The following is a 13,427-nucleotide window of genomic DNA, read 5'->3' as shown; positions in this document are numbered from 1 at the left end:
AAATAATTACTATTCTGGGCTTTTCATTTGCCTCTTTTCATCAGCTTTAAGAAACTTTAAGAAATTTACCATAAAAAATTTAAGAAATTTACCATACCTTTTGCTTTAAAAACAACAGCTGAAAACCACACAATTTTTCTGACTCCAAGAGCTGGAGCCATAAATCTAGATTTGATGGCCTCGAAGATGCCTTCCAATCTTGTATTTATAAGAACTTCAAATGCTGAAAATTTCATGGTAAAAGCCTTGAGAACAAACAACTCAGAGGAGCCATTTGGGGATGATGATGATTAGCTCGTGTGAGGAAGCCCATTCCAGAAAAAACATGCAACGTATAGACAAGGCAAAGAGTTGAGAGGTGGGAGATGAAACAAGGGGAACACTGAGTACAGTTTAATTCTTCAGACAAGGCCCATGTAGGATTTTAAGAGAGAAAGCGAGAAGCTTGAGTTGCATTTCAGAAGAGGAGAAAAAGCCAGTAAAGAAACGTGATTATGTCCTTGCCCTCGTGTTGCCTTTATAACTTAGGCTCTACTGTGGTGCATTAAAGGTAAGAGAAGACATGCCTTTTTCTAAGCCAAATATTATTTCAGTATTAGAAGCATTTATGGGGGTAATTTCAATTAAGACGTGAAGTTTTGACAGTTTTTCAGTGTTTGCTCAATAGCCCAGTCAAGCGTCCTGTTTAGCGCTTGAGATTCACCTTTCTAGCCCTGCCTTGAATTCCTGGGCCACAGGATCACCGACTGAAATGCAGCGGTGCTTCTCTCGACCTTCAAAACTTCATGTGCTCGATGCAGACAGTTGGCCTACTTACCATATGCCTCTAATGCATAGGGTCTCAGAGGACAGGAGAGGTTATTACATGGTAAACAGCTATGATGACATGCCTGTTAGCAGGAGCCCGTGCTCATGTGAGCCCTAGTGGAAAGCACATTATTCCTAGCTTAGTTTTATCTTCAAAATTAAAATCAGAATTTATTATTTGTCTTATCATAGCACTTGTTTTTTCCCATGTAAACGCATGGGAAAAACAGGAGAGAATGGCAATCTTAGCAAGCCGTGCTGTTAGCCCCTCAGTGGATTTCCTTTAAGTTAGGGTTTGATATCTCTGCCCTTCTTTCCGCCTCGCATTTCCCATTTTATTTGCAAGGAAGTAGGCAGGTGACAGAGCTCCAGTCGTGCAGCTGTCTCAGAGCCGCTTGGAAATGAGCACGCGCTCTGCTTAATTGTTAACTCCTCATCGAGCCCTTTATCTTTGGTTTTCCCAGCATCCAGAATCTGCGCTGGGATTCTGCATATTCTGACAATTTTAAGCTGGACTTCTTCCTTATAGCAGAATTCCCCACCTCTGTAGGGGTTTATTAGCCCTGTGCAGCAAGCACTGTTGTGCTAGATGCTCTGTAAGCTCTGAACCACGGGCAGATGCTGTCCCAGACAGGTTGGCCCTGCAGTGCTGTGCTAGTCAGCCTTCAGTGCAGAGCTGACTGCCCCTTCCATAAATAGACACATTTATGGAAGAAAAAAATCTATCTAAGGCTGTTAAATATAAAAGTGAAGGCGCAAACTCCAGGCTAGTTTAAAAAGCTCATTTAAAAAAATTGTCTTCTGTTTAATTTTTTAGCAGAAGGCAGAAGTGGACCTATTTTAAAATGTTTAAAACTTTATAGTGAAAGTGAGCTTTAAAAAAAAAAAAAAACAAGCTAAAAAAATCCCTACAAAGCACAGGAAACAACTGTCATTTCCAGAAATGCAGAAGAGAGTAATTCTTGTAAATTTTCAGCATAATGTCAATTAATCAGGATTCATTTATCTGAAAACGTCTTACCTGAAATGAGGTCACATCCCCTGACATGTATCATTTGTAGGAAAGACTCTTCAATTATCAAGCCCCTGTTTATCTGAATAACATTTATATCCCCCGAGTAATCGCAGTGTCATATCGCGGTGGATCTCTGCGCCTGTATTTGTGTATATGAAGTGACATCTACAGATTTTATAAGTCTGTGATTATTTATGGAACTCACTGCCAAAGGATGCTACAATTGTTGGAAAAAATAGACACATTTATGGAAGAAAAAAATCTATCTAAGGCTGTTAAATATAAAAGTGAAGGCGCAAACTCCAGGCTAGGAAAGCCCATAAACTGCTAGCGTCTGGAAGGATACTTCTGGAGTAGAAAAATTTACTTCGTGCTTGCCCTGTTCTTGCACTCTTTGCGTGCATGGCAGCTCTGGATGCTCTTAGCGAAGGACCTGGGGCTTTATAGCCTTTGGTCTAACTTAGGTGAAGCTGTTCCGTTGTTCTTCGGTTCCTCTTTTTACATGTGTGTGAGGTGTGAGTGTGCCTGCATCTTCACGTGTCTGCGTACATCAGCATATAAAATGAACGTGTAGCAGCAGGAAGCAACTCCCAGGTTGGTCTGCGTAGGAGGGATCACGCTGTGGCAGCTGTATTCCCATTTGTGATCAGAGAGGGAGCTGAAGAAGGACAGAAGGACAGAAGTATCAGTTTGGTTGTCTCCACTTTAACCCGAAGAAAGGCCACTCCGTCAGCGGTTTGTCACTGGGACAGCACACGCCAGCCTCTTACAAATCGGCAGCAAAAATTACAACCCACTGTGCGGTGTCTATAAAGCTGTTAAAATTTTTTCACTTTTTATTTTTGGACCGAAGTGTGATGAATTTCACAAATATTTTTGTGAAAGGCTTGGCCTGCTTTCCAGTGAACTCTGGTGGTTCTTGTTCTTGCAAGAATGCAATCACTACAGACTCAGTTCATCAAAAGGTCGGAAAATCTTGGCGTTTTGGGTGGAAGTAGTTTGCTGATAAAGAGTTGATGATAATATAAAGCTCACTCCCACAAGCAGCTGACCATTTTGGCCATGAATCAGCTGAACATTTAAACGTGTTTAACGGTAAGTCAGTGGCACTGATTTCATACTCCAAGTTAAGCGCCTGCTTAAGTGCCTTGCTGGTTCAGGGCCAGACTGTTCATCACCCAGCAGGCTGAAGTCCTTCAGAAAGACTTTTTGACTACTCACATGCAGAGGGGAGCTCCGCATGAAAATTTTTGAAAATTTGAAATAGAGCGTGCTTCACATACTATGACATTTTAGCATCAGACCTTTTGGCATGGGAATCCTGTAATGTAAACTTTTAAATGTCAAATGCTAATTCCACTGCTTGCTGTTGCGTTCTTTCCTGCCCGCGTTAATTTTGGCAATGTCCTGATCTCCCGTGTCACAGCTTGACTAAAATTACTCCCATAGCTGAGAACTAGCATTCACTGCAGTGATGTATTTCCCACTAATCTGTTCTCTGCCCTTCTTTCATATGCTAGCAAATGAGGATCCATTCTGGAAGGTATGTGTAGCAAAATCTGTGTATTAGCAGTGTCTTTCTCATCACCGTGTAATTCAGTGCTTGCTTCTGGTTATTGTAGTCTCTATCAAGGTACAAAATTGCAGTATTCTCCTTGCATTTCGTACTGCTTGTGTGAAACATTTCCCACTTAAGTAAATCTTTGAGCCTCTAAGTTAGAATTTTGAAGAGATGAACTCTTGGGCTTTCATATGCAAGGCTTGAGTTTAATCCCTTTGTAGAATCCACTGATGGAGAAATTGCTAGTCCAGATTTGTGGTTTTAATGAAAATTTTCAGAAAAATGAGTAAGCATTTGAGTTTGTATAGACTAAATCTCTTTACATTGAGGTTAAAATTAAGACTTTTTGAGCAGGTAATTTCTAAAGACTAATATTCTGGAGAGCGATTTTTTGACAGGACTGAGTTAGAATTCAAGATACAAGCCTGAATAAAACTATCATGAAATGTAATTATAATTAATATCCCTAAAAATGAAAATATGCTTTTGGAATTAACAAAGGTATAAAATTATTATTCTCATTCCTGGAAAAGCACTAGGAAAATTTGGGGTTTTTTTATAATGATTCACAAGCCATGAGAGTTTCAAAATCAGTATCTCCTTTATTAAAATGCACTTAATTATACAAAGAGTAATTAACGTTGCCACCAGATTAGCATAGCAATTTACTACATGACATTGTAACTTTGTTGATGAGTCTTAGTTCATTTTATGTATTACTTCAGACAAAGTACTAATCAGTCTTGTTGGAGAAAGGTTGTCAGAGAGACTCTGAGCAGAGAACAATTAGCACAAGGGAGAAGAGAGGGACAGAGGAGCCCTCTGGAGGAGTTCACAAAAGAGGATATATAGCAAAAGGTTGAACTCACGCATGCTGTTTTCCTAGCTGCTCTTCGAGGCAATGGGCATAAAACACGGAACTGTGCTTTTTCCCCGGAAACTTTTCCGTGCTTGCTTCCTTCTGCTTTGGACTTGAAGGACAAGTGATCCACGTATTGACTTTGACCCAAGCTTTGAAATAGAGTTGCACACGGTGATGCGTGTGTTGGAGTGACACGTTATCAAAACCAAGTGAAATAATTCCTACAGCACAAGCTGCCTATATTAGTCAACTCCCTCCTGTGTTTGATTAGTTGGTTTTTATTTTTCTGTCTGTTTCAATTTATGCAACTTGCTTCTGTCTCGTTTGTTTGTTTGTATTTGTTGCTATCGTACGCCATTATTTCTGTCATCTTCTACAGTGGCCAGGGTGCTTTTGACATTTGATTTGTGTTTGAATGAGCCTGTCTGCTGCAATTTGAATGCTCTATAGGGAGAAGTTCTCAATGGGTTTCTTTACCCAAGCCATCCTTCTTCTCTCGCAGAATGAGATCCACCACGATGAACACTGCACTGCTTGCAAGCGTGGCGTTAACTTGCAGCCCTGTGGCACATGTCCCAGAGCATATCACCTCAACTGCTTGGACCCCCCCCTCAAAACTGCCCCCAAGGGGGTTTGGGTCTGTCCAAAGTGCCAACAGAAGGTAAGCTGTATGGAGCACAGTATGCTGTAGGAGAAAATGGGAGAAACCTCGAATTCGTGTACTGCTAAACTAATCTAACCTGTGGTCACAGCTTAGGGGACTACATTAGCTAAAGTAATACTGAGAGTATTACAGTTTGCAGCATTTAGTACAGTTTGCAGCATTTCTTTCTGGTATTTTCATCATCCTAGAGTTAGAACATACACCGAGTGCCTTAGCTTCCCTGTAATTGCATCTGCTGAGATTTGTCCTTTTAAAATATCTTCTCCTTTCCTTTGTTTCCCTTCTTTACAATAAAGCCACCAGCATGTAGCGTTGCCAGACAAGTAATGTAAATCTTATAGATGAGGGAGACAGTGTCAGAAGGAGACACTGTTCACCAGTGGATCTGAAAGCTGTGAGGGGAACAGTTCCTTTTCTTTAAATCATGTTTATTACACACAACTATTGATCATAGTCATGTCAGAAATGCTAATTTGTCTAGTTGCTGTGAATAACGCTGATTGCATGAACAGGAAAACAATTACTAAAACAGTACAGTGTCACTAAATTGTAGAGTGGAGGCTTAGATTTTGTGCCTTAGAGTGCTTTGTGTTTAGCATTGAGATCACCGTTGTGTTCCTTTGAAAATGTCAAGGGGAAATTCTAGCATGCAGTTGCAGAGAGCAGAGCAGCCCAGGATTAGAGTTACGCAGTCATGTTTTCATATGGACCAGCAACTTCTCCCACGCTGAGACGACAACGCTCCTGACAGTGTGGAGGTCTGTTTGTCAGGGGCTGAAAAACGTCTTCCAGCCACGGCAGCAAGAAACAGAGGATTTGTAAACCCCTTTTAGCACTGTTTGGTAGTGCTGTTTGTAGGGATGTGTAAAGGAGTAAGCCCCAACGGAGATTGCTACTCAAATTATTCTCTCGTTACTTTTCAGCTTGTGAATTCTGAGACAAGGACCCTGGATCTGGTCCTGCAGAGCTGTGAGGCTGGAGGAAGAAAAACATTAATGTCTGTCTTTGTGGAGTCCTAACTTTTTATTGTTTCCTCGGCTTATAGGTGTTAAAGAAAGACGATAATGTGCCATGGACTGGAACTCTGGCTATTGTTCACTCCTATGTTACTCATAAAACAGGTAGGGATTAACACAGCTATTGACAAGAGACTCTCTGCTCGTGACGGGCGATGCCATTGGAGTCCTTCATGGCATTAGTGTTAAAGCGGTGTTGTAACGCTACCAGGGGTCATGGCATTCTTAAGCAAAGGGCCGTAAGGGGCTGTGGCAGGGAACAGCAGGTCACTTTCTCTCCCCTTCCCCTCGGTCTGCTCCTTCGCTATCTTCTCTCTTTGAGGAAGCTAAGGCCGAGCTCTCAGGAACTTCACTCCGTGAAGGAGGCTGTCATGGAAGTGGTGCCTTCCTGGGAACAGGGCTGAAAAGGGAGAATCATATCAGGCAGACTCATATCAGGCTGGGAGGCGGAGAAACACAGTCAGGTTAGGCAGAGCCATGTAATTGTGTATGCAGCACAATGCCAGACTAGTGTCTCAGATACTGCAGTAACATCAGCTCCTAATTGCTTCAGTATTATTCGGTATCGCAATCATTAGTATCGGATGTTGTATGGTATCAGTGCATTGACCATTGCTCTTTTTTAGTTCCCTTACAATGTCCACTTACAATGGGCTGTTCGGGGCATTAGATCGTATTTGTAAGGAGCTTTGCAGAGGCCTGGTACTATTATGATCCGTGCTTTTCAGCCAGGGTCACTGAACTATTGCCATTCCAGCTGACTGACCTGTTCTTTAATACCATTCACCTCTTTCTTGGAGACTTCCAGGACCACGTGTCGTCCAAGGATTAATTCTAATTCATCTCAAAGGTGCAGTATAGCTTCAGGGTTGCCCTGTGTGCTAGCCATTGACATAAACACATGCATGTAAGCAGAAACTCCAGATTTATTTGGCTGTATGCGCTGACAAAAGGCTAGTGAGACCTGAAACTCACCATTCAAAATACATGCTCCTGCTTTCTGTTGTCAAGCGCGCAGTTTTGCCAGGTGTCCCTTTCTTAACTTCTGCATCCTTAATCTTATTGTTCTGCAGTCAAAGAAGAAGAGAAGCGAAAGTTATTAAAGAGAAGCAGTGAGCTGAAGAGTGAGCACAGACAGTTAGAAGAAAAAGATCGGCTTCTCAACAACGCAGTGAAGGTAGGACACCTGACTGGGGACACAGAGTCTCCTGCAGAGATGTTTATAAAGAATTTATGCCTGAAAAACTGATATTTTGTGGCTAGAAAATGATTTATGCTCCCAAGCTACAGATGTTCAAGTGTGAATGTGTTTCTCTCTGAAGAAAAACACGTGGATTTCCTTTATGCACAAAAGCAAGCTGCTTTGGCAGGCTGAGGAGGAAAAATCACCTGAATTCCTGTTGCACACAAACCTCCCCCCAAAATAGCTGTGGCTGCCTTCCGTGTAGTGTCATGCACAGCTCTGATCTGCCCAGTGCCTTTAAGGCCCTTCCATCCTCCGGGTGAAAAGCTTAGTCACGAGCATGTCCTCCGGTGGTAGCCGCTTGCCCGTTAGCTCGAAACTCTTGAGGTTAGGTAGAAATAACCATCTTTATTTGTCTCAGGGGCTGAATGTTGTAACAACCTCTCCATGACTGGAAATGGATTGACAATCCCTTTCTCCGTGAACTCGTTTCAAAGCTAAATGCTGGCTGGAGATGTCTCCTGCACATACCATGCTACGAGGACCAGTCTCTGGCAGTAATGAATGGACTGAGTTCAAAGCCATAATTCCTATCCTCCATGGGTGAAGGAACTTGTTTGGGGCTGCCTCACCTCAGGCTGATTCTTAAGGAGTAGTTGTTAGCTTGCATGGCAGTCTCAGTAAATATTTGCAATTTCCTTATCCTGGAAAAATCAAAGTGGCAGCTGCAAGAGTAACTGGTCACTAGTTGTTTTACCGCTGCAGTTACCCAGAGGAGGCATGTTAAAATATTTATCACATTTAAAATAGAGTGGAAGGAAAAGCAATAACTTATTAAAAGACATCACAGTAGGGAATATTCCCTGTAAGTGTGTATAGCCACCATCAGCACTAATGGAAACACACATATGTGTGAAGAAGTGACTCTGGGGTACGGAGTATCTTCAGTAGATAGGAGAGTGCAGTGGGATGAGGTGTTCGGAAAAAGAAAAGCATTTGGGCATGCAGTCAGCTATCAGGTGTATGTCAGTGCTGTCAAAATCAGTAAGATTTCTACCTAAGCAGAATCAGGTTCTTTCAGTGGGCAACACTGTCTTATTTAAATGGTAATATCAGCCCATGATTGTATTTATTGGAGATACATCCACTTGAAAGGAGAAAAGCAATTAAAAGTGTTCCGACACAGAGCAATTTCATTTCTGACATTTGCCTTAACAGAGATTTACATTAAATAGCACACTCCTATACGCGCCACAGGTGGAATGGTATTATTTGGTAAAAAGGGAACGTGATTTATCCTTCACCTGAGATTTCACCTGTCTAAACCAACCTCTGAGCAGCTCTACGTGGTTGCTTTTCAAACAACTTAACTTGCAAGTGAGCATTTCCCGTGTCCTCGGGACTGGAGACTCCCCCCCACCCTGGGTAGTCTAGACCATAGCCAAAGAGGAGCAACGTGCGGCCAAGCAACCAGTTTTGCCAGACTCCTGAGCCCACTGGGAGAGGGAACACGGGAGGTTTCAGATACTAGAGAGGCCACCGTCCCTTTCTGTCTAGCAGACAGGCTCAGATTTTTGGTCTGTCACGTAGTCCCTCGCAGGCCAGTTGATACTGTAAAGGATGGGTTGTTAGCTGCAGCAGCATGGAGTTGGGGAGGGAAAGGAGAATTACAGATTCTTCCTTATTTCTTCTTGGAGAAGAGGAGGTATTTAAAAGACGTGTAGATGTGGGACTTAGGGGCATGGTTTAGTGGTGGACTTGGCAGTGTTAAGTTTATGGTTGGACTCGATGATCTTAAAGGTCTTTTCCAACCTAAATGATTCTGTGAGTTTAGGAAGGAGATTTGGGATGCCTTTGTTTGGCTCCTGCTGTCATGCTCGTTTTCGTGTAGGTTTGTATGAAATGTTTCAAGTGATTGTGGGGTGCAGTTTGGCCACCCCGTGGGAAAAAGACTTTCCTGTGACTGCAGTGGTATAACGGTAGTGTCTTAGATCAAGTTTTCTGCCAGAGAGATATTGACATCACGTTTAGAGAGATCAACTCATCTTCGCGGTACTGACTCCCTAAAATCTGTGGCACGTACAAGATGCATCATGGTGAGGTTTATCCCTCAAGCGTTTATCAGTGCCGTTTGGTAAGATTTAGAGACCTCACTGGTGGCTTCGGTACTTTCCAATAATACAGCTATTACAATCCCATGCCAGTAATCTCTTTGGAGTGGAGAAGGCATTTCTGCCAGGCTGTCTACAGGATGAGGTCGGAAACGTCCTCTGAATGCTTTTGGACTGGGATGACTATTGTTACCTTAGACAGCTGCTGCAGTGTATGTGGCGCTGGTGATTACTCCGTTCGTTAAGCTGTGGTTTTGCTACCCCCAAAGGAGAATAGACATCGTTTGAGCAGAACATGCACTGAAGACACAAAAGGATGTTTGGAGAGAAGTTTGACACCAATTTGAATGTATTCTCAGTCTTTCCTTCTCTCTCCCCTTCTCTTTATTTAACAGAAATGCTTAGAGCTAAAAACCAGCCTGTTGGCCCAGCAGAAAGGGACTCAGTCATCACTGGAACGTCTCAAAACCCTCATTAGACTGATACAAAACGAGCAGATGATTCAGGTTACCATGACGACCACCACCACCTCCTCCCTGCTAACTGTGCCCTGGATCAAACCCTCCTCTGCCTCTGCTGCCATGCACAAAGCCTTGCAGCAATCACAGGGTAACAACTGACAGAGCCAGCCGCGAGAGAGCGAAGGAAGGGGGGAAAAAACTTTATACACATGCGCAGAGGAGAGATTAAACTGAAACAAAGGAGAGAAGGAACAATCTCAGTTTTGATACGCGTAGAAACTTGGAAACCCATCAGTCCAGTTTGTAGGTCACTGTGGCAGCAGGTTCCCACGGAGCGGGTCGTGCTGCGGTTTTGTATTTGCCGAGACCTTCAGTGCTTATGAGATTTTTTTTGTTATGTTGGCCTTAATGTATTTATGACTAAGGAGGAAGAGGAAGAGCATGGCCGATAGGAAGCGGGATAGCCTTTTGTGGGGGGCAGACAGGTTTCCAGTTCTGCTTTAAGGGGAAAATTGTCAATGCAAAGAGTTAGTGAGCTAGTAGAGAAGTAGTTGGGCTGAAAGCCCTTTGTGGGAGGGAAATCGGTGAGATAACCATGAAACTGAACTACTTAGGACTTGACATGGATTCTAATCAGAGGAACAAAGTTGGCCCCGTTGATTCAGGCGACCTGGAGATGGGGCCGTTTTGACCAGAACGGCGTCACGGACACTCACAGAGCCTTCGCAACAAAAGATCTGGGTTTTTTCAGTATTATTAGAGTTGAGAATTGCAGATATTTAAATAAAGAAACTGTATGAAGTTAGCGTTTCTAGTAAAATATTGAAGTATTTTCATGCTGATGCTTCTGTATATGCGTTCCGAAGTATTTAAAGAAGTATGACTGTAAAACTCCTTACTTTTTTGCAGGTCCTTTTTACTTATTTTGCTATCGGTGTATTTTTCTCATGGAGTTTTTGTGCAAGATTTAGCATAAACCATGGTAGTGGATATCTTTGGCAGGTTGGGTTTCGTTTTTTAAAGAGATTAATTTGGGGGTTTTCTTTTTTGTTAATTTTTGGAATTTTTTTTAGAGGAAAAAAGCAAATAAATATTCTGTTTTTTGTTTCTTGCCAGTACAGATAATATGCCAAAAAGATAACTTTACATTTTTGTACTGCATTTTTATTGTTAAAAATATGTAATGTGATTTTTTTCTTTTAATTTTTATTATTTTTCTGTTTTTGCTTGCAGAAATATCTGCTGAAATGGTACAGGAAAAAAAAAAAACTGCCTCAAGGGGTTGTTTCTCATAGTGGATAATATCAAGAGTTCTGGGGGAGGGACAGGCCATGGAAAATTTTAAGGGTTTGTTGGGTTTTTTTTGGAAACTTGCTTCCTTTTAAGGTTTTGTTGGATTTTAGCACATTTGGGAAGTGTTTAGCATTAGCCTGAGAAAATCCCAGTGCGCCTGCTTCTTTCACTAGCTAGTCTTCCTGATACTGCAAGGGTCCGCCTGGCCCCCCTCGGCCACAGGCCCCCCGTCACCCTGCGGCCTGCCCGGGAAGGTAGTGATGGGCACCCCGGTTTTTCTCAACGTCACACACACACCAGATGCCATCGTCTCTGTCGTTTATGAGTTCTCCGTCACTTAGCGCAACAGGTACTTACGGAAAGCAAGAAGCCACCAGAGCACGACACAAGGCTGGTCTCTCACATCAGCATATCACATGGTGCCGAATATCTTTTTTTTTTAAATAAAAAAAAAAAAAACCACGAGGGACTGGCTTTTTCCGTCACCCATCACTAGGCAGCACATGGTCCCTTCAACCATTTTCACAACTCCGGGAGAAACTGTGCAGTACTATACAAATCTATTTTAATACACAACACTCGGTTGAACAAGATTTTTATATTCTTTTATTGATGAACAAAGTGAACTAAGAAAAACACAGTTGTTATACATTGGTTATTGTATGCCAATTATGCATTCTAATGTGGCTTGCAATGTAAATGTTTTCAGGTTTAACGATTTTTTTTCCTTCTCAGACAAATAAAAAAAAGGAAAAGCGTGGAAGGTTGAATATGTGAAGAATTTCTGAAGAAGTGTCTTGGACTGTTAAAAGTAGTTATTTTGAAAAGGGGACTGTCCAGTGGATAGTGTGCATAGAAAAAAAAAGTGTTTGTCTTAAATATGCCAATGTAGTTTTACTTCTTTATGATGCATTAAACTTGATTGACAATTTAATGGTGCTGGCGTCGTCATGATATCCGCTGCTGCGGGGACGCAGTGACCCCTTCCCAGGCCAGACTCTGGCTGAGGGGGGGACGTGACTGGTGCTGGTTTCTCCACCGCTGTCTTCAATTTTCAGATTTCAGTGGTGCCAGAATGACTACAATACTTTCTGCTTTCCTTCTCCCAGGAAGATGGCCTCTTCCTTGAGGCCAGCATGTCTCCCAGGCAGGGGCACCTTGTCCGCTGCCTTTCTTGGCTTCCCACCTGCTGGAATAACTTCCCGTCCCACTCTTCCCCGCATCTGTATGCAGAAATATTGGCAGTACCTCAGCTCACTCCCTTTTCCTCTTGCATCTCTCGTGGGTTGCGTTTTTAAAGTTTTCACCAGGATTTAAAGACTGCAGTGGGCTTGGCCCAAATTGAGATGAATTGAGTCGGCTCGGGAGCAAGCCTAGGCTTCCACCATGGAAAAAAAAGTTACCAGAGGGTAATGTTGCCATACATCAGCCAAGCTGTCTGCTTGCGCTCCTTACATCCTTGGTGCACGTTGCAGGCAGCATGGTCTTCGCTTACGGGAGGTTACTGGCGAGACTTGCTGCAGACCGCCGACGGGCAGTTGGCTGCAGCGGGTCTGCTGGCACACCCGGGGGCTTTGGTCTCAGACCCACGCTTCCAGGTGCTCTTCAGATGTGTGGTGGCCCCATTTTGTTATGTTGTTTGTAACTCACTGTGTAAGTCTAGTAATTAAAGACTGAGAGGTAGCTCCCTCACAGGAGTTGTGGTCAGGTTTCTGGCCGGTGGAAGGGACAGAACCTCCCAGTAAAACAAACCAAATGAAAGCAAGACAACGTTACAGCTCCATAAAAACCTACCACAGTGGCTAATGCTTATGCAGAGCAGAAGCAGGGTTGGGTGGGGGGTTTTTTTGCCAGGGGTAGGGGGAAAGGGTATTTTTTGGCTGGGGGATGGAGGGAGTTGCCTTGTCTTCACTTCCTGGCAGTGTCACCGTTTAATTTCATACTGCAGTTAGCGGGGGGGGGCTCCGCACTGCGTCCTTGCTTCCCCTGCGGCTACGCTGTCCCCTCCTCCCTCCTGGCCTCTGCTGCGGGAGGGGCACCCTGATTTTCCCTAACATCGCTTCCAATTGTAGAAGACACCTCTCCCCCAAACCAGCAAACCCAGAGATTGTATGTAATCATCAGCATCATCATCCTTCTGCCGCCACCCTAACCTATAAACTCAGCGCTGTGCTAACAGACAGGAGCCAATTACAGAGCTCTGTGTGTTGCCTTAATAATTAATGCGGTTGCAAGGGAGTGTAGGCTTACGCTAGCCTTTAATCTTCGGTAGTAATTTAAATTAAGGTTTTGGTGGAGATTTGTGGGAGCCACGGTAGCCTCTGTGTTCCTTGCTGCGGCACCGGGCATTGTCTTTGAAAAGAATCGGGAGCCGCAGGGTTCCCAGCCTCCCCTCCCAAGCGAAAGTTATTTTTACAGCTATGCCAGACTTCACAGCTTCAGAGCTCTTTATTT

General features: G+C 43.3%; 1 protein-coding gene across 3 annotated transcripts in view; it reads left to right on the top strand.

Moving 5' to 3' along the window:
- The window catches only part of PHF21B (PHD finger protein 21B), a 166,658-nt gene extending 155,961 nt beyond the window's left edge, over positions 1-10,697 (top strand). For all 3 annotated transcript variants that reach the window (XM_059816752.1, XM_059816751.1, XM_059816750.1), the window contains 5 exons: positions 3,343-3,365; positions 4,748-4,906; positions 5,955-6,030; positions 6,999-7,102; positions 9,615-10,697. In XM_059816752.1, coding sequence (XP_059672735.1) covers positions 3,343-3,365; positions 4,748-4,906; positions 5,955-6,030; positions 6,999-7,102; positions 9,615-9,839 — 587 coding nt within the window. In that variant the 3' untranslated portion in view covers positions 9,840-10,697. The remainder of the gene's footprint in view (positions 1-3,342; positions 3,366-4,747; positions 4,907-5,954; positions 6,031-6,998; positions 7,103-9,614) is intronic.
- The last annotated feature ends 2,730 nt before the right edge of the window (positions 10,698-13,427 follow it).

Source organism: Gavia stellata, chromosome 4 (genome assembly GCF_030936135.1).
Source record: "Gavia stellata isolate bGavSte3 chromosome 4, bGavSte3.hap2, whole genome shotgun sequence".
NCBI classification, from domain to species: Eukaryota; Metazoa; Chordata; class Aves; order Gaviiformes; family Gaviidae; genus Gavia; species Gavia stellata.
This window is presented reverse-complemented; position numbering and strand designations above follow the sequence as displayed.